The sequence below is a fragment of the Theropithecus gelada genome, chromosome 6 (assembly GCF_003255815.1).
Source record: "Theropithecus gelada isolate Dixy chromosome 6, Tgel_1.0, whole genome shotgun sequence".
Classification (NCBI taxonomy): domain Eukaryota; kingdom Metazoa; phylum Chordata; class Mammalia; order Primates; family Cercopithecidae; genus Theropithecus; species Theropithecus gelada.
The window spans coordinates 115,604,708-115,631,892 of NC_037673.1; the positions used below are offsets into that span (position 1 = coordinate 115,604,708).

At 41.9% G+C, this 27,185-nt stretch overlaps 1 protein-coding gene and 1 non-coding gene across 6 annotated transcripts in view; one reads left to right on the top strand and one right to left on the bottom strand.

Annotated features, from left to right (window-relative positions):
• Nucleotides 1-3,563: 3,563 nt before the first annotated feature.
• Nucleotides 3,564-3,662, bottom strand: LOC112627293. The gene has a single exon (XR_003120136.1). It is a non-coding gene; the product is annotated as a small nucleolar RNA U13 (small nucleolar RNA).
• A 1,666-nt stretch (nt 3,663-5,328) lies between these two features.
• The window catches only part of DMXL1 (Dmx like 1), a 175,984-nt gene continuing 154,127 nt past the window's right edge, over nt 5,329-27,185 (top strand). For 2 of the 5 annotated variants that reach the window (XM_025388447.1, XM_025388445.1), the window contains exon 1: nt 5,372-5,932. Coding sequence is in view for 4 of the 5 variants with exons in the window: in XM_025388445.1 (XP_025244230.1) it covers nt 5,846-5,932 (87 nt within the window). In the remaining variant the exon portion in view is untranslated. Of the gene's footprint in view, nt 5,933-27,185 lie in introns of all 5 variants that reach the window. The other 3 variants (XM_025388446.1, XM_025388443.1, XM_025388442.1) reach the window with 3 other exon arrangements.

Sequence of the window (27,185 nt, forward strand, 5' to 3'; positions counted from 1 at the left end):
TGCAACCTCCACCTCACAGCTTCAAGCGATTCTCCTGCCTCAGCCTCCAGAGCAACTGGAATTATAGGCACCCGCCAGCACTCCTGTCTAATTTTTTGTATTTTTAGAAGAGACAGGGTTTCACTATGTTGGCCAGGTTGGTCTCAAACTCCTGACCTCATGATCCACCTTCCTCGGCCTCCCAAAGTGCTGGGATAACAGGCATGACCCACCGCCCCCGGCCCTAATTTTTGTATTTTTTAGTAAGACAGGGTTTTGCCATGTTGGCCTCTGGACCTCAGGTGATCCGCCCACCTGGGCCTCCCAAAGTGCTGGGATTACAGGTGTAAGCCACCGCCCCCGGCCAAGAATAGGGATTTAGATTGGTCTCTTTGGGGTGGGGGAGGAGGGTAATGACAAGGATTTCAAGAAATCAAGAGTGGGCAAGACGCATGATTATTTCCCAATTTGACCTATCTTCCTATATGCTCCTTTTCTTTCCAAGAATCTCAGAATTTGGCCTGCTTGAGTTTCTTTACACTATCACTACCCACTGACTCTTACGAAATTCCCCCTCCTCCTGAGATCGCACCACTGCTCTCCAGCCTGGGCGACAGAGCACGACTCTGTCTCAAACAAACAAACAAACAAAATCCCCTTCCTCTTGAAGACTAATATTGAAGACAACCTAAGTTATCTTTGGCTTGCCAGTCTCAGAAACCACATAGCACTTAGGTTATGTAAGAGATCTTGCTGCTAGTAATAATGCAAACTATATAAGAAAAGACTTCCTTTATTTTATTTTTAATTTTTTATTTGGTTTTTAGAGACGTGATCTCACTGTTTTACCTAGACTGGACTTGAACTCCTGGACTTTCAACTGATTCTCCTGCCTTAGCCTCTTGGGTAACCGGGACTACTGGCGCTGCACACAGCAAGACTTTTTTTTTTTTTTTTTTTTTTTTTTGAGCCATCCTTTCTCTCTTATTTTTTTAGAAACTAAAAAAGAAAACCACCGAAGTACACAGTCAGTGAGCATTCAAAGGATGGATTGATACAATTCAATTATAGTTGAGGGGATAATTAGACTCAATGATTCTCCAGGATTTTTTTTTTTTTTTTTTAAAGACAGTGTCTGTTGCTCAGCTTAGAGTGCAGTGGTGTGATCATAGTTCACTGCAATCTGGAACTCCTGAGTTCAAGGATCTTCCTGCCTCAGCCTCCCAAAGTGCTGGGATTGCAGGCGTTAACTACCACACCAGGCCCTTCTCCTGGATTTCTTGGATTAGCAGGTGGATTTGTGAGCCTTGGGTAGAAGTAAGGTGGAGACTGTGAGCAAGTAGAATGGAGGCATGCAGTGCTGTTTTCTAGACCCGCAGTAAGGAAACAGGAAGGGAAGGATGAGGAGCAAACAACCTACAATTTACTTTCACCTCCTCTACCTTCTTATTAATCTTCCCATAAGGTCAGAATCCTGTCAAAGTCACACAATAAATCAGGAATAGATTTAGGATTCGACAGAACCTTATTAGGGGAGTTTTACAACATTAGGAGATGATCCATGAGGAGCAGCAGCTTGGAGGCAAAAGGAATTTTGTTTATTGTTGTTATTTTTTTTATTTTTATTTTTTGTGAGACAGAGTCTCGCTCTGTTGCCCAGGCTGGAGTGCAGTGGCACAAACTCTGCTGGCTGCAAGCTCCATCTCCCGGCTTCACGCCATTCTCCTGCCTCAGACTCCCAAGTAGCTGGGACTACAGACGCCCGCCACCATGCCTGGCTAATTTTGTTTTCTGTATTTTTAGTTGAGATGGGGTTTCACCGTGTTAGCCAGGATGTTCTTGATCTCCTGACCTTGTGATCTGCCCGCCTCGGCTTCCCAAAGTGCTGGGATTACAGGTGTGAGCCACCAGGCCCAGCCTGTTTTTTTAAAAAAATAGAAATAGGGCCTCACTATGTTTCTCAGGCAGGTCTCAAATTCTTGGTTTCAAGCCGTCCTTCTGATTTGGCCTCCCAAAGTGGGATGGATTAGAAGAATGAGCCACCTTGCCCACCTCATTTTTGTTGTTGTTGTTGTTATTTTGTTTTTGAGACAAGGTGTCTCTCTGTCACCCAAGCTGGAATGCAGTGGCACCATCACAGCTCACTGCGGCCTCAAACTCCTGGGCTCAAGCGATCCTCCCACGTCAGCCTCCCAAGTAGCTTGGACTACAGGCATGCACACAACACACTTCATTTTTTAAAATCTTTTTTTTGTAAAGATGGGGTCTCCCTTTGTTGCCCAGTCTGTATTTTTCATAGAGCCGGGGTTTCGCGATGGTGGCCAGGCTGGTCTGGAACTCCTGAGCTCAAGTGATCCTTTTGCCGCAGCCTCCCAAAGTGCTGGGATTACAGGCGCAAGCCACTGTGCCTGGCCAGTAATTTAAATAAACACTAACAGATGCACAGAGCTGTAGAAATGGCATTGCTAAACAAAATGTTGTGAATAATCAAGTTAAACTCCCTAATTTTACAGATGAGGAAAGTCAGTCTTAAAAATTAAACAAGCCGGGCGCGGTGGCTCAGTCCTGTAATCCCAGCACTTTGGGAGGCCCAGGCAGGTGGATCACCTGAGGTCAGGAATTTGAGAGAAGCCTGACCAACATGGAGAAATCCCGTCTCTACTAAAAATATAAATTAGCCGGGCGTGGTGGTGCATGCCTGTAATCCCAGCTACTCAGGAGGCTGAGGCAGGAGAATCACTTGAACCCGGGAGGCAGAGATTGCAGTGAGCCGAGATCATGCCATTGCCCTCCAGCCAGGACATCAAGAGTGAAACTCTGTCTCAAACAAACAAGCAAACAAACTTAAACAGGCTTTTTCATGGTCACACAGCTAGTTACTTTGAGAATCAGGAATAGATCATAGATTCCCTGACTACTCTTGTTGCTCAGGTTTTTTTGTTTTTTTTTTGAGACGGAGCCTAGCTCTGTGGCTCAGGCTGGAGTGCAGTGGCGCCATCTCGGCTCACTGCAAGCTCGGCCTCCTACGTTGACGCCATTCTCCTGCCTCAGCCTCCTGAGTAGCTGGGACTACAGGCGCCCGCCACGATGCCCGGATAATTTTTTGTATTTTTAGTAGAGTCGGGGTTTCACCCTGTTAGTTAGGATGGTCTCAATCTCCTCTGACCTTGTGATCCGCCCGCCTCGGCCTCCCAAAGTGCTGGAATTATAGGCGTGAGCCACCGCGCCCGGCCTCTTGTTGCTGTTTCATTCTCATATATGGAATGCTCTTCAAAACTAACAACTAGGCAAAATAGAATGAGTAAACATGTAAATTATGGGCCAGTCACAGAACTTATGTGGGACCCACACAAGTACATACAACAATCCTGATTCTGGTTCTAAAATATAAAATTAAAAAGCACTTGAAGTATAATTTGAAATAATAAAAGACAAGTCAAACTGTAGGTATGTTAGACCTCAAAAATATATCTATTCTTAAAAAAGACAAATTAAGTTTTGTCCGTCATCTTATGAAAAGCCTGGAATACATAATGACATTCATTATTTTTTGTAAGTTTTGGGATTTCCCCCCCCCCACCCCACATCAGGTGGGTAATGTGCAGATGGCACAAGGTTTGAGGGAGGGACATCTCACACAAGTGTGAACACACAATCATCACACTTATGAACTACAAAAGTAACTCGTAAGTAGCTTTTTATTACAAGACAAAGTAAATGTACATTGCAAAAAATGCAGTACAAATAAAAGGAAATAAAGTTACTAGTACTTGTCCCATCCAAGTATTATTATAGTTTGAAGTCTTTATACTACAAAAAAAAGCATATAAAAAACAAATTTAGTAAAATTCTAAAAACCACTTGTTTCATTTGGGGAGTTTCTTTCTTTCTTTTGTAGTTTCTCTGGTTGCCCAAGCTGGAGTGCAATGGCGCAACCTCGGCTCACCGCAACCTCCGTCTCGCAGGTTCAAGCGATTCTTCTGCCTCACTTTCCCGAGTAGCTGGGATTACAGGCGCGTGCCACCACGCCCGGATAAGTTTTTTATTTTTAGTAGAAACGGGGTTTCACCAGCTGGTCTCAAACTCCCAACCTCAGGTGATACCCTCCCCCGCGCCCGACTTCCCAAAGTGCTGGGATTATAGGTGTGAGCCATCATGCCCGGCCTATTTGGAGAGTTTTTTTGAGGGTTTTGTTTGTTTGTTTGTTTTGAGATGGAGTGTCTGTCACCCAGGCTGGAGTGCAATGGTATGGTCTTGGCTCACTGCAACCTCAGCTCCCGGGTTCAAGTGATTCTCCTGCCTCAGTCTCCCGAGTAGCTGGTATTACAGGCGGGAGCCACCACACCCGGCTAATTTTTGTATTTTTAGCAGAGATGGGGTTTCACTATGTTGGCCACGCTGGTCTCGAACTCCTGACCTCGTGATCCGCCCTCCTCGGACTCCCAAAGTTCTGAAATTACAGGTGTGAGTCACTGTGCCCGGTCTATCTAGAGAGTTTCTATACACATTCATGCAACGTTTACAGAACCCTTGAATGGGTGGGACTGGTGCGGTGCTAGACATTAGGGGCACACTTGTGTCCTGTTTCTCTCTATCCCAAAAGGGCTTACGTATACAGGGGGAGACATAAACAGATATTTGTCAATTATAATACAAAACTTGTGTCAAAATACAATGAGAGTTGAATCTGTTTGTAGCTGTGACTCTGATCGTTCTGGAATTCCTAGGTTCTTTTCCAAAACAAAAGCTTAATGCTGAGCTGGTGTGTTGTTATTGCCAGCACTATTTCAAATCATGTGTTAAGGTAACTTAGGCTAAGAAAATACCACTTTACTACTTGTCAAGTAAGTGTTCGAGCCTTTCAAAAACCATCCCGTTTAGGCACTTGGAAACACGCGCAAAGCTGGAGAAACCAATAAGCTGCTAACGTAGACGTTTCAAGGGTCACATTTACTTAAGAGACACTCGGGCCGCCAGGGGAGCGGTGCATATTGGGACTTGTAGTCATACCAGAACCGAGGAAACTGCAACTCCATTTAGGATGCACTTCTCCCCTTCAAATTTTCTGGCCCAACAGTTAGATTAAGCCCTAACCTAAAGCATAACTTACCACACCTCACTCATTCTGGGTTCATCAGGCTTCTGCCAGGCTTATCATGTTCAAGCTCAAACGCACGGCGTTCTCCTGTACAAGCCTCAAAGAGATTGGCTTGTCCTCGGCGGTGGGCGGAACCCTAGATGGACCGGGGGTCGGGATTGGCCAGTTTCTGACTAGAAGAGGCGTTTTTATGTTCACTTGCTGATAAGTATACTGTGGTAAAAAGTGAATCCTTTACCACAGTAGCAGCTTCGCCGAGCGAAGTCTCGCGATATTTCGGCCGCAGGGCTCTACAGTCGCGTAGTGAGTGGCGGAGGACTGCGGGGGTGGCGGGCACCGGAGCCGGGAAGGGACAGGTCAGGCGGGGAGTGCGAGCGCATTCTGCCTCCGCCGCTCGGGCTGGGTCAGGAGTGGCTGCCCGAGGTCCTCTGGTGGAGAGCGCGGTCTTCCTGGCCAGTGAGTCGGCCCCGGGTCGTGGCTGGTGAGGGGACCCTGAGCTTCACCTGGGCCAGCGCGGGCAGTGACAGGTGCGCGAAGGAGCCCGGCGCTCCGCCCGCTCGCCGACCCGCCCCCTCCGGGCCTCGCCCTCCAGGGCTCGGGATGAGTCGCGGGCCCCAGCTGAGCGGCTCCGGCTCCAGGCGCCTGTCGCTGCTTCTGCTGTCGCCACCGAAGAGCGGCCGCCGCCCCTGAGGGAAGGAGGGAGGGAAGCGGCCGCTGACCCGTGGCATGAGCTGGATGCGGTGTCCGTTGCAGGACTAGGGCGCCGACATGAACCTGCACCAGGTGCTGACCGGGGCTGTGAACCCTGGCGACCACTGCTTCTCCGTGGGCAGCATTGGCGACCAGCGCTTCACGGTGAGTGAGGGAGGCCCTCGCGTCGCCCGTGGCCCGGCCTTTGCCCGTCATTCTGGGCCAAGCTCGGCCCAGAACGACGGGCAGAGGCGCGAGCGACTTGTCGCCCCAGGGTTGTCCCTACCACCCAGAGCTGGGCAGACCTGGCCCTTGAGAACTAAGGAAGCAAAACCATTTCGGTCAGTGAGATACTGTTTGGAGCCTGAACTCAACTTAGAGAATGTTTTGTAGGATTTTTAAAGTTTTTGGTCTGACTTCCTTGGACCGGGGTGCTTTGCCAAAGTCGTTTGTCCAAAAATCTTTGTTGAGTAACGAGTTGGAGGCTTTTTATACCATTCTGTAGGTTCAAATTATTAAATTTAGGAATGATGGGGATTGGGTTCATTTTGTATTCTAAGTTAAGGTCAAGTATCTTTGTACTTAAAAAAAGTGGGTGTCTCAAAACAATTACCAGTTGTTTGCTATCAACAACTAGCTTTGAGAACAGTGCTTTTCATTTATTTTCTTTTCAAATTCCCTGAGAAATAACTTCGGAAAGAAAAAAAGCCTTTTCATTTTTAACAATGTTTCTTGGATATTTTACAGTAACCCGGTAATCCCAGGTTAAGGTTGCTTAACTTGCTTTTCATTGGTCACATATTGACAAGAAGAGGGCACCAGACTTCGGGCTACTTGTCAGTATAGTGGCATTTTCTGCCTTAACTATAGTTTTTTTTTTTTTTTTAAATATAACAATTTCAAACTATAAGTCAGTAATTGCACATGATACTTTTGTCTACATAAATTTATAATGCTAATGATTTTTGCTACAATTTGTGTAGATACCTCTTTAGTTGTGATTAAAAGTAAAACTTGTTACTGCCTGGGAATACTGAGTGCTGTAGGCATTTTTCCTTTAAAAAAAAAAAAAGTAAAACTTAATTTTGTATAAGTGACACAAAGTAAACAACGTAACCAATGCCCCAAGTTTAGGAGTCTTAAATTTCTAATCTTTTTCTCTGCTTTTAATTTTTCTGTGGTCTTCGTTGCTCAGAATAAATAATACTCAGCATTTAACATGGTGCAGGCATTTAATGCCTGAATTGTACTTTTAGAATTGTGCCAACAAGCATTTTGCTTTCAAATAGAGACTGTACCTCTCCTTTAGATTGACTTATACACATCTTAATTCATTGGGATTCCGATTCTAAATGTTTGCCCAGCCTGAATACTTGGGAAAAGAGTGAGCTCTGAGGGTCCCAGTGAGCAACTATAATTTCCTTACAGCTGGGCATTGCTCTCTGCTCTTGCTACTTAAGAGGGAAATAAAACATCATCCTTAGAAGGTTTTCCTACTGGGAAATTATAGGATAATAATGTTGCATTATCTGTCATTTGCTAAGGTTATATGAATTCTTTCTCCAGTGTAAATTCTAAGAACTTTTGCTTTTTAAAAAATTTTGAAATGAGGGCCGGGCGCGGTGGCTCAAGCCAGCACTTTGGGAGGCCGAGACGGGCGGATCACGAGGTCAGGAGATCGAGACCATCCTGGCTAACACGGTGAAACCCCGTCTCTACTAAAAATACAAAAAATGAGCCGGGCGAAGTGGCGGGCGCCTGTAGTCCTAGCTACTCGGGAGCCTGAGGCAGGAGAATGGCGTGAACCCGGGAGGCGGAGCTTGCAGTGAGCTGAGATCCGGCCACTGCACTGCAACCTGGGCGACAGAGCGAGACTGCGTCTCAAAAAAAAAAAAAAAAATTTTGAAATGAGGGCTCCCTCTGTCACCCAGGCTAGAGTGCAGTGGCGTGATCACAGCTCACTGCAGCCTCGACCTCCCTGGCTTAAGCCATCCTGCCACCTTAGGCTCCTGAGTAGCTAGGACTACAGATGTTAATCACCACGCCTGACTAAGTTTTCTATTTTTTGTAGAGAGGGGTCTCCTTATGTTGCCGAGGCTGATTTCAAGTCCCTGGGCTCAAGTGATCCTCCCACTTATGCCTCCCAAAATGCTAGGATTAGAGGTGTGAGCCACCATGCCCAGCCCTAAGAATTTTTTCTAAGAAGGCATTCACAATCTGTGTAAGCAGTGGTGTGAACTTCAGAGCATATACAGTATGATGGCCTATTTATATACCTGGATGCATTCCTCTATAAAACCTTGGTGAATGTCTCTGTATTATTTTTAAGGAGAGATCAGTTAATATGCCAAGGATTAGATAGATGGTCATCCTGTACCATCACGTAGCTTGTTGGTCAGTTCTGCTGAATTTTAAAGTTCGTTTCCATAGAGTAAGATTTAATCTCCCACCAAGCCTGCTGCAGATTTCTTCCAGGTCTCTGGAAGCATTCAGTAAATAAAGTAAAAATAATTTTTAAGTATAAAGAGATCTCAGCTCTCTTTAGTTTTGATGGAATTTTAAGGATTTGACAGTCATGGTTTTCCTTTGCAGCCTATCCATCCCTGACTCTTTAAGTTGATTACACTCATTATCCTGGACACTTATATACCCCTTAAATTTATCTCTCTTGAAATCACCCTTTTTTTTTCCTCTCATTAAAAGGCGGAATCTATTGTTTACTTCTTGAGTAGTTTTTTTTTTTGAGATGGAGTTTCACTCTTGTTGCCCAGGCTGGAGTGCAATGGCGTGATCTCATCTCACTGCAACCTCCGCCTCCTAGGTTCAAGAGATTCTCCTGCCTCAGCCTCCTGAGTAGCTGGGATTACAGGCATGCACCACCATGCCTGGCTAATTTGCATTCTTTAGTAGAGGTGGGGTTTCACCATGTTGGTCCGACTAGTCTCGAGTTCCTGACCTCAGGTGATCCACCTGCCTCGGCCTCCCAAAGTGCTGGGATTACAGATGTGAGCCGCTGCACCCAGCCTTGAGTTGTGTTTTTAACCTCTTTTGATTTTGACTTTTCTTTGATAGGAAAATAGCAAACATTAATGGTAGATGGTATGTGAAGACTAAAATATCCCTCAGTTGCATTTTACTTGAAGTGGAGCATGACATCTTCCTCTTGTAGTTTCCCTTGAAAAATTCTTTTATTCCTTCTGGTACTTTGTGCCTTCTCTTAGGACAGTCCTGTTTTTGTAATTCCTCCCTTTGCGTGTTTGCAGATATCTTACCTGTTCTTGGTTTGAAAGATTACAAGATGTGAGATCTTGTTTTACTCATAAAGTCTGACAGGTTTTAAATGGAAATGAAACTGAATGCCACTTCTCCTATTTTCTAGATTTGAAAATATGAAATTACCAGTGCAGGTTAATCATATCTAAGTATTAGATACTTTTTTTACTACCTCAACAGGCATCAAGCTGTTTTGACTTTGCTCTTAGTAAGAAATCCTCTTGTGGGCAATGACTATCTCTGCTGTGCTTTCAGAGCACTTTCTTTGCATCTTTATTATATCATTAACCAGTCTTGCCTTGTGTATTGTATGTGTGTGACTTCCCAGCCTTCATTGTGAGCACTTAGAACAGTGACTGAAAGAGTGTTTAAACCTAACAGTAAGGTCATTACTTGGAGTTGATTTCCAGTGTGGTCCCTTATAATTAGCTGTTTATCCATTAGCAAGTTCTACTCTTTGAATTTCTTTTTTTCTCTGTGTAAAATGGGACTAAAATAGTATTATTCATAGAGTTGTTACATGAAAAAGTGCTAAGCTGTAAGTCTGTGGTTTAGCACATGAAAAACTCTCAAAAATGTCAGTTTTCATAAAATTAAGGTTATATTGTAATGCCTAACAACAGAAAGTACTTCGTAAGTCGTGGTCGAATTAATGAAAAATGGATAGAGAAACCTTACAGTAATATAATTAATAATTGCTGTATTTAAGAATAGCTTTAATCATTTAGATTTGAGTCCAAATGAATATTCCTGTTAGTTTCTTTTTTTTTTTTTTGAGATTGAGTATCACTCTATCACCCAGGCTAGAGTGCAGTGGCGCGATCTCAGCTTGCTACAACCTCCGCTTCCCAGGTTCAAGCTATTCTCATGCCTCAGTCTCCCAAGTAGCTGGGATTACAGGCACACACCACCACGCCCAGCTAATTTTTGTATTTTTAGTAGAAACGGGTTTCATCATGTTGACCAGGCAGGTCTTGAACTCCTGACCTCAAGTGATCTGCCTGCCTCAGCCTCCCCACATGCTGGGATTACAGGCGTGAGCCACCGTGCCCTGCCTGTTAGTTTCTTTTTCAAAGTCAGTTGTTAGGCATTTTATCATCAACATCAAGTGAGCAACTAGGGGAGACTTCAGGTATACTCAGCAAAAATTCTTTATTTTTTCCTTATTTACTGGAATGCTTCCTTCATGCCTTTTTCCTTGTTAATTTCCTACTGCTCTTAGTAGGAAAATTTTTTTAAAAAAATTAAAAAAAAAAAAAAAGGAGACAAGATCTCCTTATGTTGCCCAGGCTGGTATCTAACTCCTGGGCTCAAGTGATCCTCCCACCTCAGCCTCCCAGGCTGCTGGGATTGCAGATGTGAGCTTCCATGTCCAGCCTACAATTTTTGTTTTTAGAATTAAATATAATCTGTTTATAAAAGGCAGCAAGTTAAAAAGAAGACTAATTAGAATCTACATTTCTAGATTCTATTTTTATGCATACTGTTGATATGATACATTTTTTTTCTTTTTCTTCTGTAGTTTATCCATACTTAGGGTTGAAACTGTGAATTGAATGACATGGAAAGGGAGATAATTTCCGAGACAGAAAGATTGTGCCAATATATAGGACTTCCTATCTCTGATTTGGAGTTTAAACACCTTGGCTATGGGAGGGAAAGCAAATATGTTATAGCTCCAATTTCCCTTTAGTATTAGAAAACTCAATATTTCCAGCTAAGGGAATCTGGATTAGAAATCAGAAGACTGCAATTATGAGAGTGTCATTAGAGAAATAGGGCTGAATAAGCAGTCTTCTTCATCAGCTTTCTGTAATAAGCATCCTTGAGTTTAGCTTTGTTGTGTTCACTTTAAGGAAACTTTTATTGGTAGCGGTGTGATTGTCAAATCAGGAGGATGGGAAGGTTTTTTTTTTGAAAGGGGACATGTGAGTCTTTGTGATTGGGGAGAATATAGAAGGGGAAAGATTGCTACTGCTCATATGTGAAGAAAGAGAAAGATGTTTGTGGTGCATATAATAGTACAAGTACTAAATTGGACTTTAAAATATGTTGGCCTGTTTTAAAACATAAAGTTTTTTTTTGTTGTTTGTTTGTTTGTTTGTGAGACGGAGTCTCACCGTGTCGCCCAGGCTAGGGTGTAGTGGCGCCATCTGGTTCACTGCAAGCTCCGCCTCCCGGATTCAAGCCGTTCTCCTGCCTCAGCCTCCTGAGTAGCCGGGACTACAGGCACCCACCACCATGCCCAGCTAATTTTTTGTATTTTTAGTAGAGATGGGGTTTCACCATATTAGCCAGGATGGTCCCGATCTCCTGACCTCGTGATCCGCCCGCCTTGGCCTCCCAAAGTGCCGGGATTACAGGCGTGAGCCACCGTGCCCTGCCAAAACATAAAGTTTTATAGTGTTAAAGTACCTTTAAAATAATTGAAATGGTACTAGTTCTCAATACTTTATTATATTTTAAAGATAATAATTACTGCATGCCAGACTTAAAACCTGTGTCATTTAAACAGGACATATACCAGAAAGGAATTTTTTGGGGGTGTTTACCTGGTATTGTTGATTAAAACTAGAATGCTGACTGTTACAGCCTTGAATTTTATTGAAATTTAGAATATTTGAGAAGATTCTGTGCCAAAATTTAAAGTTGAAAGTTATATTTTGATTATATGCTTGATAGCACATATGTGACTCAGGTTGAAAGTTACATTTTGATTATATGCTTGATAGCATACATGTGGCTCAGTTCTTCCTGTGCATCGTGTTTAGTTTTAAAGTTGATAAACCTAATGCTGTATGTGCCTAATAGAAGGATTTTCATTTGTCAATTTAATTTTATTGGTTAATAATAGATTATTCTGATTACAGATCTTTTATTATTATTATTTTTTAATTAAAACATTTTTAAATAAAAAGAGATGGGGGTCTCACTATATTGACCAGGCGTGACCAGGAACTCCCGGCCTCAAGTGATCCCCCCATCTTGGCCTCCCAAAGTGCTGGGGTTACAGGGGTGAACCACCAGGCACAGTGCTATTTTATTTTATTTTTTTGAGGCAGGATCTTATTATATTGCCCAGGCCAGTTTGGAACTCCTGGGCTCAGGTGAGCCTCCCTGTGATTACAGGTGTGCCCTACTGTGCCCAGTGGTTATAGATCCTTTGACAGAAGCAGCTGGTGACATCGACAGTTTATTTGATAGGCTGGTGCTCCTATTATTGTTTTGATAACCTCCTACATTATAGTCGGGGCACCTTGAAATGAATTTTTGTGAATAATTTATTTTAGACAGATCTGTAAAACCAGTTTTACATTTTGATTTAGAAGTTTCATGTGTTGTATTACATCTTAGGTTTTGTTTGTTTGTTTGTTTTAAGACAGGGCCTCACTCTGTCACCCAGGCTGGAGTGCAGTGGATCTCAGCTCACTGCAGCCTCTGCCTCCTGGCTGAAGTGATCCTCCCACGTTAGCCTCCCAAGTGGCTAGGACCGCAGACACGTGCCACCATTCCTGGCTATTCTTTTTTTTTTTTTTTTTTTGTATTTTTTTCGTCTCTCTCTCTCTCTCTATATATATATTTTTATTTATTTATTTATTTATTTATTTATTTATTTTTTAAAGTACAGATAGGGTCTCGTCATGTAGCCCGGGCTGTTCTCAAATTCCTGAGCTCAAGCAGTCCACCTGCCTCAGCCTCCCAAAGTACTGGGATTACAGGTGTGAACCACCATACCTGGGCTGTTTTAGGTTTTTATTTAAAATCAGGTAGACAGATTATTTTTATTTAAGAATTTAGTGGTACAAGGATTATTTTAAAATCATGCACAGCCCATTCTGTTTCATTTATTTATTTAAAACAATTTTTTAGAGGTGGGGTCTCTTTGTGTTGCCAGGGCTAGTCTAGAACTTCTGGCCTCAAGCGATCCTACTGCCTCAGCCTCCCAAGTAGCTGGGACTACAAGCCTGTGCTGCTGCACCTGGCTCATATTTTCACTTTTATTTTCACAAACTTTCTAGTATTGAGAACATGGAAACTGGAGATTTAATATGCGCTTTTCTTTTAGAAACGAGACCACTTACATGGATTTGGAGCTTGAATTATTTGTCCGGGCACTGATTCCTCTGTTCTTAGCACATATTTGTGAGATATTTATTTTATTTATTTTTTTGAGGCAGAGTCTTGCTCTGTCACCCAGGCTGGAGTACAGTTGTGGGATCATAGCTCACTGCACTGTCAACCTCCTGGGCTCAATCAGTCTTCTAACTTCAGTCTCCCAAGTAGCTGGGACCACAGGCGTGTGCCACACCAGGCCCAGCAAATTTTTTGTTTTTATTTTATGCGGAGATGGGGTCCCACTATGTTGCCCAGGCTGGTCTCAAATCCTGGCTCAAGTGATCCTCCCACCTTGGCCTCTCAAAGTACTGGGATTACAGGCATGAGCCACTGCACCCAGTCTGTGAGATCAAGGAGTTCATATCATGCTTGTGTCGCAGGATGAAGATAACTATATGGAAATCAGACTTTAATTCTTGAGCTTATTACCTGTTGTTTCACAGTTATTGCTACACATTTTAACTTCCTAATTTATATAATTTAGCATGAGTTAATTTAGCAACACTCTTTGTTGCCAGTATCCTTTAACTCTCTTAACCCTTTTTGTTTACACCAGTCTGATAAAATTCCACACACTTGATCAGTCTCATGTTCCTGTATATCTTGTGAGCACTACTAGACGATGTAAAGAAATTCCTGTGGGAGGCCGGGCGCGGTGGCTCAAGCCTGTAATCCCAGCACTTTGGGAGGCCGAGACGGGCGGATCACGAGGTCAGGAGATCGAGACCATCCTGGCTAACACGGTGAAACCCCGTCTCTATTAAGAAATACAAAAAACTAGCCGGGCGAGGTGGCGGGCGCCTGTAGTCCCAGCTACTCGGGAGGCTGAGGCCGGAGAATGGCGTGAACCCGGGAGGCGGAGCTTGCAGTGAGCTGAGATCCGGCCACTGCACTCCAGCCTGGGCGACAGAGCGAGACTCCGTCTCAAAAAAAAAAAAAAAAAAAGAAATTCCTGTGGAAAACAAAGTCATGTTTGCCAACCTCAGATGGGACCTCAAAGCTTTCCAGGAATCCTCCCACCCATCTGCTCATTTTTCCTTTCTTGCACCTTCTGAAACCTCCCACTCCAGTGCTCTCTTAACTCATGTAAACTTGTTGCCTGGAATCATTCAGATGGCAGCTCCCTCATTTTTGACTACAAGCCGAAAAATCGACTTATATCAGCATCCATTCTTTCCTTCTCTTCTCCTGGTGCAGTAAAATAGATGTCCCCCAGAATTGTCCAGGGTTAATCCGTCTTCCTGGTGCCCTGGATCTTATCTCTTCAGGCTGTCTCTGGGATCTCAGCCCTAAAGTTATCTCTACTTTTTTCTTTCCAGAGGTTCTAAGACATGCTTTAAACTCTCATCTTGAAAAACAGCCAGCCAGAAAATCCTTTGATGCCACATCCCTCTTTATCTTTGACTTCAGAGTCAAAGTCCTTGAGTTGTCTGTATTTGTTGCCACTTTTATGTCCTGCTCACTTCTTAACTCACTGTACTTTGGCAGCTTTTGTCTGCTTAGTCACCGGTAACCACATTGATGCTAATTTGAATCAACAGATCTCCTCTGTATCTTGCTTTCTCTTTGGCATTTGTCATGTTGATCATTTTCTCCTTCACTTTCCTTGGCTTAGTTATACCATACTTGCCCCCCAACCCCACCCTCTTAGTCGTTCTCAATGTTCTTTGCAAGATATCTTTCTTGTCTATCCCTTAAATATTGGTGACCGTCAGGACTACCAGGCCTTGGTCCTCTTCTTGTTTCATTCTACATGCAGCTCCTGGTGTATAGTCTGTGATGGTGAGATCCCTGTCTTGAGCTTCATATTGATAATTTTAAATACCTTTTGGATTGTTCCACTTGAAGTTACTACAAATAATCAATTTTAAAATGTTTTGCACGCCCATAATCCCAGCACTTTGGGAGGCTGAGGCAGGTGGATTGCTTGAGGTCATGAGTTCTAGTCCATCCTGGCCAACATGGTGAAACCTTGTCTCTACTAAAAATACAAAAAATTAGCCAGGTGTGGTGGTAGGTGCCTGTAATCTCAGCTACTCGGGAGGTTGAGGCAGGAGAATCGCTTGAACCTAGGAGGCAGAGGTTGCAGTGAACCAAGATCGTCCCGCTACACTCCATCCTGGGTGACAGCAAGACTTCGTCTCAAAATTAAAATAAAATAAGTAAAATGTTCCATACTCAGTCAACTCCCCTACCTTGGTGCACCTTGCAACCCACACCCCCATTTGTTTTGTTTGTCCTCCTGTGTTCATTATCTCTGTGAATGGTTCCATTATCCAGCTATTTTTTTTAAGCCAAAGATTTGGAAATATCCTTAACACCTAATCCATCTACATTTTTCTTATACAATCAGTCAAGCCCTGTAGATTCTGTCTTCTGAGTAATTTTAATGTATTTCCATTTGTCTTTTCAGTAGTGCTGTTACTCTGTTGAAATAGCCTTTTAACCTGTGTCCCTGTATTTAATCATGCTTGTCTTCAACTTAAACAATACTGCCAGAGGGACCATTTTAAAAGGCAGATTAGGATAAAGTGTGAATTCTTCCCAATGCATTTTACTGTACTTTTCTAGTCTCTCATCACTTTTCCTCCTCCCTGCAGTAGTTGCCTCCCTAAACTTTAGCTGTATCTAACGTCTTTCCATTTATACGGTAAGAAATGCTTTCTTATTTCCAAGCCATTTCACAAGCTGTTCAGGCAGCGTTTCAATTCCCCCTCCCTATGCAAAAAAGGCGTAAATCTGGCTAACTCATCCCTAAAACCTTGGTTTAGATGTCCCTATTCAGACTAGATGATCTTCCTATTTGTAGCCTATCTTGTAATTGCTTTTTCAGTTGTTACCCACTAGAATTGTACTACCTCTAGGGGCAGTGACTTCATGTTGCATTCCAAACAGCTGGCAAGGTAGGGCCTAGTAAATACATGAGGACAAATGGGACAAAGAAAACCTGTGCTGGAATCAGAAGAGCTCCAAGGACTAAGCTGTCTGTTGTGGGCAAGGCAAAGAAGACAGCTGCGTTTGGGCTGCCTCCCCTTCTTCACTCCCAGCTTAGAATCCTCAAAAAGTCAAATCCAGATGACTTCTTGGAAGGCCTTGGGGTAAGGAAGTGTGATTTCAGCTTTCCATTCACTCCCCACAGAAATAGCACTCTTTCTTGATTCATTTAACTAACATTTATTGATGCCATATGTGTGCGAGGCATTGTTTATTGGTAGCTAAAATCTTTACCTGAGTCAGAACCTTTTTAAAATAAAACATATTTTAATGTGTAAAAACTGCTTGAGAACATACTTTGACTCAAACGTCTTCAGACTTAAGTCAATTAACAGGTATATATAGTTGGCTTCTGGTTACTTTTTGTTTTTATAGGAGGAATAAGAACCCCTAAGTATTGGATGCAAGAAGTGTAGATGAGAAGTTAATTTGAAGAAGATATAGAGCTGCAGAAACAAAGATTGAAGACCAACTTACACTTTACCAATTTTAACCAGAGGTGCCCTTGCTTAACCTTTTCGTTTTAACTAATGGGGACAAATTGAGTCTGTACATGGAAAATTTTGTTCTTGTGTGTATTCGAAGGTAATTTTTGTCCATAAGTGATAAAGGATTTAAGAAAAGAGTTCCTTTGGAATTAAAAATTGAGTTTTTACTGCATTTGGGGTCCTGCTATCTAAAAATATGAGAAAGAATTATGAATAAACATGATTCTTGCCCTTCGGGAGCCTAAGTTTATTGTTGTCTGAATTGATTGCTGACATAATTATTTCCCAGAGAAAGTTTTAAGATAACGTGTGTGTGTGTGTGTATGTGTGTGTATTTATATGTTCTTAGAATGCTTTATAAAATCAATTTTTATTTTTTTTGTTTTTAGTTTTTTTTAGATACAGAGTCTTACGGTGTTTCCCAGGCTGCAGTGTAGTGGTGCAGTCATAACTCACTGCAGCCTCAAACTCTTGAGTTTAGACAGTCATGCTACCTCAGCCTATTGAGTAGCTGGGACTACAGACATGTGCCACCATGCCTGGGTTATTTTATTTTTCTAGAGACAGGGTCTCACTCTGTTGCCCTGGCTGGAGTGCAGTAGTGTGAACACAGCTCACTGCAGCTTCAGCCTCCTTGGCTCAAGTAGATCCTCCACCACAGTGTCCCAAGTAGCTGGGACAACAGGCACGTCCCACCATGCCTGGCTAATTTTTAAAATTTTTTGTAGAGTGGGGTCTCATTGTGTTACCCACACTGGTCATGAACTTCTGGGCTCAAGCAGTCCTCCCGCGTTGTCCTCCCAGAGTGCTGGGATTATAGACGTGAGCTACGATGCCTGGCCTTATTTTATTTTTTAATTGATGAATAATAGATGTACATGCTTTCAAAGTGTGATAATTTAATACATTCATATAATTTGTAAAGATTAAATCACTGTACTTGGCATATCCAGCACCTTAAATATTTGTGTTTATGCTATAACTATTCGAATTCTTCTAGCTATTTTGAAATATACAATGGATTATTGTAAACTACGGTTATAGTACTGATCTGTCTGACACTAGGTCTTATGACTTCTATCAAATGTTTATTAGTACCAATTATTCAACTTCTCTTCGTCCTCCCCACCAACACCCTTAGCCCTCTGTTAACCATCAATCTACTCTCTATGAGATCCACTTTTGTAGTTCCCACATATGAATGAGAACATGTGATATATTTGTCTTTCTGAGCTTCGCTTATGTCACTTAGAATGACCTCCAGTTCCATCCTTTTTATTGTTTATTTCTTTATTTATTCATTTGAGTCAGAATCTCAAAAAGGCTGGAATGCAGTGACCTGATCTTGGCTCACTGCAACCTCTGCTTCCCAGGTTCAGGTGATTCTTGTGCCTCAGCCTCCCGAGTACCTGGGATTACAGGCATGTGCCACCATGCCTGGCTAATTTTTTTTTTGTGTGTGTGTGTATATATGTGTGTGTGTGTATATATATGTGTATGTGCATATATATATGTCTGTGTGTGTATATATATGTCTGTGTATATATTTAATAGATATGGGTTTCGCCATGTTGACCAGGCTGGTCTCAAACTCCTGGCCTCAAGTGATCTGCCCACCTTGACTTCCCAAAGTGTAGTTCCATCCTTATTGCTGCAAATGGCAGGATTTCATTCTTTTTAATGGCTGAATAATATTTCATTGTGTACATATACTACATTTTTTTCATCCATTGATGGGCACTCACTTAGGTGGATTTTATTATCTTGGGTACTGTGAGTAGTGCTGCAATAAACATGGGCACATAAATGTCTTTTTGATGCATTGAATTCCATTCTTTTGGATATATACCCAATAATGGAATTGCTGGATCGTATGGTTGTTCAGTTATTAGGTTTTTGGTTTTTTTGAGATAGAGTCTTGCTCTGTTGCCCAGGCTGGAGTGCAGTGACACAATCTCGGCTCACTGCAACCTCCGCCTCCTGGGTTCAAGGGAGTCTTCTGCCTCTGCCTCTGAGTAGCTGGGATTACAGGTGTGCGCCACCACGCCTGGCTAATTTTTGTGTTTTTAGTAGAGATGGGGTTTTATGTGAGACAGGCTGGTCTCAAATTCCTGGCCTAAGGTGATGTGCCTGCCTTGGCCTCCGAAAGTGCTGGCATTACAGCCCTGAGCCACCATGCCTGACCAGTTACTAGGTTTTTGAGAACCTGCATACAGTTATTCATAGTGGTTGTACTAATTTACATTCCCACCAACACAGTACAATGGTTCCCCTTTCTCTGCATCTTTTGAGAACATCTGCTGTCACCAGTCTTGTTAAAAGCCATTTTAACTGGGGTGAGATGATATATCTTTGTAGTTTTTATTTGCATTTTTCTGATGATTTGTGATGTTGAACATTTTTTCATATACCTGTTGGCCATTTGTATGTCTTCTTTTTAGAAATGTCTGTTCATATCTTTTTCCTTTTTTTTTTTTTAAGACAGAGTCTTGTGCTGTTTGCCAGGCTGGAGTGTGGTGGCTCGATCTCGGCTCCCTGCAACCTCTGCCTCCTGGGTTCAAGTGATTCTCCTGCCTCAGCCTCCAAGTAGCTGGGATTACAGGTGCGCACCACCATGCCTGGCTAATTTTTGTATTTGTAGTAGAGATGGGGTTTTGCCATGTTGGCCAGGCTAGTCTCAAACTCCTGACCTCAAGTGATCCGCCCGCCTCGGCCTCCCAAAATGCTGGGATTTCAGGCATGAGCCACCGTGCCTGCCCTTTTCCCCAAAAGGGTTCTTTTTGCTTAAAATTGTTTTGGCTATTTGGGGTGTTTGTGGCTCCACATAAATTGTAGGGTCATTTTTTCTATTTCTGTGAAGAATGTAATCTGTATCAGAATACCAAAGACAGTCTTCACAGAAATAGAAAAAACGATCCTTGGCCGGGTGCTGTGACTCACGCCTGTAATCCTGGCACTTTGGGAGGCTGAGGCGGGTGGATCATCTGAGGCTGGGAGCTCGAGACTAGCATGTGACCAACATGCAGAAACCCCGTATCTCCTAAAAATACAAAATTAGCCAGGCATGGTGGTGGCACATGCCTGTAATCCCAGCTACTCGGGAGGCTGAGGCAGGAGAATCGCTTGAACCTGGAAGGTGGAAGTTGTGGTAAGCCGAGATCGCACCTTTGCACTCCAGCCTGGGCGACAAGAGTGAAACTCCATCTCATAAAAAAAAAAAAAAATCCTAAAATTGTTTTCAGTATGGTCATTTTAACAATATTAATTCTTCCAGTCCATGAGCATGGAATATCTTTCCATTTTTTGTGTGTCTGCATCAATTTCTTTCATCAGTTTTATAGTTTTCCGTGTAGAGATCTTTCACTTCTTTGGTTAAATTAATTCCGGCTGGTCACGGGGGCTCATTCCTGTAATCCCATCACTTTGGGAGGCTGAGGAGGGGAGATCACTTGAGGCCAAGAGTTCAAGACCAGCCTAGCCAACATGGTGAAACCCTGTCTCTACTAAAAATACAAAAGAATTAGCCGGGCATGGTGGTGTGCACCTGTTGTCCTAGCTACTCGGGAGACTGAGGCATGAGAATGGCTTGAACCCAGGAGACAGAGGCTGCAGTGAGCCAAGATTGGCACCACTACGCTCCAGCCTGGGTAGCAGAGTGAGAATCTGTCTCAAAATAAATAAATAAAATAGTAATAATAATAATAATAAATTCCTGGATTTTTTTTTTGTTCTTTGTAGCTGTTGTAATGGGATTGCTTTCTGATTTCTTTGGCAGATTGCTCACTGTTGGTGAGCATACAATGGTATATGCTGTTCTATACACCATTGGTGTATAGAAATGCTGCTGATTTTTGAATGTTGATTTTGCATCCTGGAATTTTACAGAATTTGTTTATCCATTCTAACAGGTTTTTTTGGTGGAGTCTTAAGGCTGTTCTGAGTATACAGTCATATCATTTGTGAACAAGGCTAATTTGACTTCTTTTCCAATTTGGTTACTCTTTATTTTTTTCTCTTGCTTAACTGCTCTGGCCAGGACTTCTAGTACTGTATTGAATAAAAGTGGTGAAAGTGGGCATTCTTGTTCCAGATCTTAGAGGAAAAATCTTCAGTTTTTCCTTATTTAGAATGACGATAGCTGTGGGTTTTTCATAAATAATCTTTATTATTGTGAGGAATGTTCCTCCTATGCCCAGTTTGTTGAGGGTTTTTATCAAGGGATGTTAAATTTTATCAAATGCTTTTCCAGGATCTATTGAAACTATCGTATGGTTTTTGTTCTTGTTTCTGTTAAGGTGATATATCACATTTATTGATTTACATATTGTATTCGTCTCTTTTCATGCTGCTGATAAGGACATACCCAAGACTGAGCAAGTTACAAAAGAGGTTTATTGGACTTACACTTCCACGTGGCTGGGGAGGCCTCTCAATCATGGCCGAAGGTGAAAGGCACATTTCACATGGCGGTGGCAAGAGAGAGAATGAGAGCCAAGCAAAATGGGTTTCCCCTTATCAAACCATCAGATCTCGTGAGACTTATTCACTCCGGCGAGAACAGTATGGGGTAAACCACCTCCATGATTCAATTCTCTCCCACCTGGTCCCTTCCACAACACATGGAAATTATGGGTGTACAATTCAAGATGAGATTTGGGTGGGGACACAGAGCCAAACTATATCACATATGTTGAACCATCCTCACGTCCCTGGTATGAATGCCACTTTATCATGGTGAGTGATCTTTTAGTGTGTTGTTCAATTTGGTTTGCAGGTGTTTTATTGAGAATTTTTGTATCTGTCTTCATGTGTGATATGGGCTTGTAGATTTTTGTTGTTGTTGTTTTGTCTGGTTTTGGTGTCAGGATAATGCTGGTCTCCAGATGAGTTTGAAAGTCTTCCTTTCTCTTCAATTTTTTTTGAAGTGTTTGAGTAGATTGGTGTTAGTTCTTCTTTAAATGTTTGATAGAATTCAGCAGTGAAGCCATCAGGTCCTGAGCTTTCCTTTGATAAAATACTATTTATTATGGCTTCCATCTCATTACTCATTATTGATTTGTTGAGGTTTTCTATTTCCTTGTGGTTCAATCTTGGTAGGTTGTATGTGTCCAGGAATTTATCCACTCACTTCTGGATTTTGTTGAATTTGCTGGTATATAGTTGTTCATAAGGATTCTTTTTATTTCTTTGATCTAGTTGTTATGTCTTCTTTTTAATTTGTTACTTATTTGGGTCTTCTGGTTTTTTGTTAGTCAAGCCAAAGGTTTATTTATTTTCTTTAACTTTTCATTAAAAAGTTTCATTTCGTTGATCGTTTTGTCTCAATTTCATTTATTTATGCTCTGATCTTCATTTTTTCCTCATATGAATTTGGGTTTGATTTGCTCGTGGTTTTCAAGTTCCTTGAGGTGCATTATTAGGTTATTTGAAGTCTTTCTACTTTTTTTCTTTTTTCTACTTTTTAAATGTAAGCATTTATTGCTTTCAACTTTTCTTAGTACTGCTTTTGCTATATCCTGTAGATTTTATGTTGTATTCCCATTTTCATTTGTTTTAAGAAAGTTTTAATTTCCTTCCTAATTTTGTTACTGATCCATTGGTCATTCAGGTGCATATTTGTGAAGTTTCCGAGGGTTTTCTTACTTATTTCTAGTTTTATTCCATTGTAGTGAGAAAAGATACTTTATATGATTTCTCCTTTTAAAAAAATTGTTCAGACTTGTTTTGTGACCTCAGATATGTCTATTTTTGGCAATAGTCTATGTGCTGATGAAAATAATATGTATTCTGCAGCGGTTAGGTGGGTGTTCTTTAAATGTCAGGCCTATTAGATCTAGTGTATCGTTTAACTGATGTTTCTTTTGTTGATTCTTCTGTTAGATGATCTGTCTATTACTGAGAGTGGGGTGTTAAATTCTCCTACGTTTTGTATTGCATTCTATTTAGATCTATTCACGCTTGCTTTATTTTTAATTAATTAATTTATTTGTTTGAGACAGAGTCTCATTCTGTTGCTCAGGCTGGAGTGCAATGGCGCGATCTTGGCTAACTGCAACCTCTTTCTCCCAGGTTGAGGCGATTCTCCTGCCTCAGCCTCCCGAGTAGCTGGGATTACAGGCACCCCCACCATGCCCAGCTAATTTTCGTATTTTTAGTAGAGAGAAGGCTTCACCATATTGGCTAGGCTGGCCTCTAACTCCTGACCTCAGGTGATCCACCAGTCTCGGCCTCCCGCTGGGATTACAAGTGTGAGGCACCATGCCCAGCAGTGTTTGCTTTATATGCTTGAGAGCTCTGGTGTTGGGTGATGGAGATATTTATAATTGTTATATCCTATTTCTAGATTGACTGCTTTATCATTATATAGCAATCTTTGTCTCTTTATAGTCTTTGATTCGTAGCATATTTTATCTGATGTAAGTATAGCTAGTCGGGCTATTTTTTGGTTTTCAGTTGCATGTAATATCTTTTTTCACTCCTTTACTTTCAGTCTATGTATGCTTTTATTGGTGAGGTGGGTTTCTTGTGGACAGTATATAGTTGGCTCTTTTTTCTTCATTTATTCAGCCACTCTGTGCCTTATAATGGGAGAATAAAGCCCCTTTACATTGTGTTATTAGGTTGGTGCAAAAGTAATTGTGGGTTTTCCTTTTAAAAAAAATATTATTGGTAAGTAAGGATTTACTACTGGCATTTTGTTGTTTTTCTGGTTGTTTTTCTACTCCTGTCTTCCTTTCTTACTGTTATCCTTTGTGGTTAAATGCTCTTCTCTGATAGTGTGTTTTACTTTGTTACTGTTCATTTTTAAAGAATTTATTATTGGTTTTGGCACTGTGGCTACCATGAGGGCTCACATAAAACATCTTATTGAAGTGCATTATTGTCTTAAAGCTATGACAGCTTATATCTCAAAGAATAGAAACAAATAAAAATAAAATTCTATATTCACATTTTTGGCTTTCAGTTATCTTAATTTGCATGTTTTTATATTGCTTATCTCTTAAAAAGTTACTGTAGATATTGTTTTTGATAGATTTGTCTTTTGGGCTTCATAATAGAGTTATGAATAGGTTACATACCACAATTATAGTATTCTTCTAAATTTGTATGTGACTTAATTTTTCTATTGAGTTTTATATCTTCCAAAAAAATTTTTTTTTTGCGTGTTAGTGGTTTTTTTGTTTCATGTTGAAGAACTCCCTGTAGCATTTTTGCAAGTCTTGAAGGTGGTGGATTTTGTCACCCTTTGGGAAATACTTTATCTCTCCTTCATATTTGAAGGATAACTTTGCTGGCTACAGTATTTGTAGAAGACAGTATTTTAGTGTCACCTAGCTCCTTCCTGGCCTATGTGGTTTCCCTTGATGAATCTTTTGCCAGACAAATTGGAGCTCCTTTACATATATATATATTTTTGAGACAGAGTCTCATTCCATCACCCAGGCTGGAGTACAGTGGCATGATCTCAGAATCACAGCAACCTCTGCCTCCTGGATTCAAGCGATTCTCACGCCTCAGCCTCCCAAGTAGCTGGAATTACAGGTGTGCCCCACTTCACCCTGCTTATTTTTGTATTTTTTAGTAGAGATGGGGTTTTGCCATTTTGGCCAGGCTGGTCTCAAACTCCTGGCCTTAAGTGATCCACCCACCTTGGCCTCCCAAAGTGCTGGGATTACAAGCATCAGTCTTGTGCATAGCTGCTTCATTTTTGATGCTGCCTTTTTATTTATTTATTTATTTATTTTTTTAATTTTGAGACAGAGTTTCACTCTTGTTGCCCAGGCTGGAATGCAATGGCACAATCTTGGCTCACCGCAACCTCTGCCTCCTGGGTTCAAACAATTCTCCTGGCTCAGCCTTCCTGAGTAGCTGGGATTACAGGCATACGCCACTGCACCCGGCTAATTTTGTATTTTTAGTAGAGACGGGGTTTCTCCAGATTGGTCAGGCTGGTTTTGAACTCCAGACCTCAGGTGATCCGCCCGCCTTGGCCTCCCAAAGTGTTGGGATTACAGGCGTGAGCCATCGCACCTGGCTTTTGTACTGCTTTTAGAATTTTCTCTTTGTCCTTGACCTTTGAGAGTTTGATTATTTTATGCTTGGGGTTAGTCTTTTTTTTTTATTTTGGAGAAGGAGTTTCGCTCTTGTCGCCCCCCCCCCACACCCCGCCCATGCTGGAGTGCAATGGCTAGATCTCGGATCACTGCAACCTCCACCTTCCGGGTTCAAGCGATTCTCCTACCTCAGCCTCCCAAGTAGCTGGGATTATAGGCGCCTGCCACCACACCTAGCTAATTTTTGTGTTTTTAGTAGAGATAGGGTTTCACCATGTTGACGAGGCTGGTCTCGAACTCCTGACCTCAGGTGATTCGCCCGCCTCAGCCTCCCAAAGTGCTGGGATTACAGGCATGAGCCACTGTGCCTGGCCACTTGGGGTTAGTCTTATTTGGGTCAAATCTGTTTGGGTTTTTCTGGCCTTCATCTACCTGGATATTTATGTCTTTCTAAAGTTTTGGAAAGTTTTCTGTTATTTCTTTGGATAAGCTTTCTACTTCTTTCTCTTGTTCAAATCCCTCTTGAATGCCAATTCTTAGATTTCATTTTTCGAAGTAATTTTTTATATCTTGTAGGCAACTTCATTACTTTTCTTTTTTGTTTTTTTGTTCTCTGTATGTTTTTAAATAGCCTGTCTTTGAGCTCACTGATTCTTTCTTCTGCTGGATCCGTTATTCTGTGGAGAGCCTCTAATGAATTTTTTAGTTCAGCAAATGTATTTCTCAGTTCCAAGATTTCTGTTTGAGTTTTAAAAAATATTTCAATATCTTTATTAACTTTTTCTGATAAATTTCTGAATTGCTTGTTGTGTTATCTTAGAGATCACTGAATAGTTGTTTCCTTAAAACTATTTTGAATTCTTGGTCAGAGAGCTCACATATTGCCTACTGGTTAGGGTCAGGTACTGGTTCCTTGCTTTGTTTGGTGAGATCATGGTTCTGTGTTTGCTGCATGCATTCATGTGTTTGTTTATTTATTTATTTATTTGACAGTGTCTTGCTCTATTGCGTAGGCTGGGGTGCAGGGGTGAGATCACAGCTCACTGCAGCCTCAATTTACCAGGCTCAAGTGGTCCTCCCATCTCAGCCTCGTTAGTAGCTGGGACTGCAGGCATGTGTCACCACACCCAGCTAATGTTTTTATTTTTGTTTTTTGTAGAGGCAAGTCTTGCTGTGCTGCCCAGCCTGGTTTTAAACTCCTAGGCACAAAGGATCCTCCTGCTTTGGCCTTCCGGTGTTGGGATTATAGGTGTGATCCACTGTGCCTGGCCTGCTGTTTCTCGTGGATGCGTGCACCTGTGTCTTTGCATTTATGGATTAGTTATTTATTGTAGTCTTTGGCTTGTTTTGGTTTATATTGGGTATCTTTATTTAGAGATTCTTCACTGCTAAGCCACTGCCCCTTTTTAGGCTCCAGGTGTTGGCCTTAAGTCCAGGTTCACCGTGGCTGTAGTAAACCGTCAAAGGGCCGCGCTTCCTAAAGTGAGGAGATCCCACAGGAGGTGTCTCAGCAGAGTGGGAATGCTGGCTAAGGGTTCATGTGCTGGAAACCTGTGGGACAAACCTCCTACAGGGTAGTGTTACAACTGAACAGCCTCTCTCTTGTGGCTTGTCCTTTGGCTGAGTTATGGAGCAGTATTTTCAGGGATGCGGATAATAGTACCTGCCCTCTTTGTTTCTCCCTGTCCTCAGAGATATTTCTTTAGGCACTTGTGATGCTTCTTATGGGTTAGGGCTGTTACAGATATCCTGCTAGAGAACCCAAGATGGTGGGGAAGCTAGCTGTTCACCATAATCTCACTTTTTCCAGTATAGAAACAATGTTTGGGGAAGTTTTCTATGCCCTAGGTGCTGGGCAGAATTGGGGGAGGGGTGTTGTGAATGTGGAAGTCTCTTTGTCTTTTTTCATTTCTGAAAATTATCTTTTTTCATTCCTGTGGCCCCAGAACTGTCTTGTCTTCATATTTGAGTTCTGGGTTATTTCTGGTGATAATTTCAGCACTGTATATTTGTTTTGGATTTTCTTTTTATTTAAGAAAAATTCTTTTTTTTTTTTCCATATGGGGTCTTGCTGTGTTGCCCAAGCTGATCTCAAACTCCTGGGCTCAAGTGATCCTCTCTCCTTAGCCTCCTGATTAGGCGGCATTACAGGTGCCACATTGTATGCATCTATGTTTCATTTCCTTTGGAGGTGAGTGAAACACCACCTTTTTGGAGCCACAATTATTATTTTTTAAATAACAGCTTTTTTGAAATATAATTTACATACCATAAAGTTCACCCTTTCAAAGTGTCAATTTTGGTGGCTTTAGTGTATTAACAATGTCTATTGCCACAATCTGATTATAGAACATTTTCCTCACCCCCAAGAGAAATCCCGTGTCTATTACCAATCACTGTCTATTTGCCACTACCCCTAGCCACTGGCAACTGCTATCTTACAGCCACTTGCATTGCTTGTTTGCTTATTTATACCAACTGCCTTACTGACTC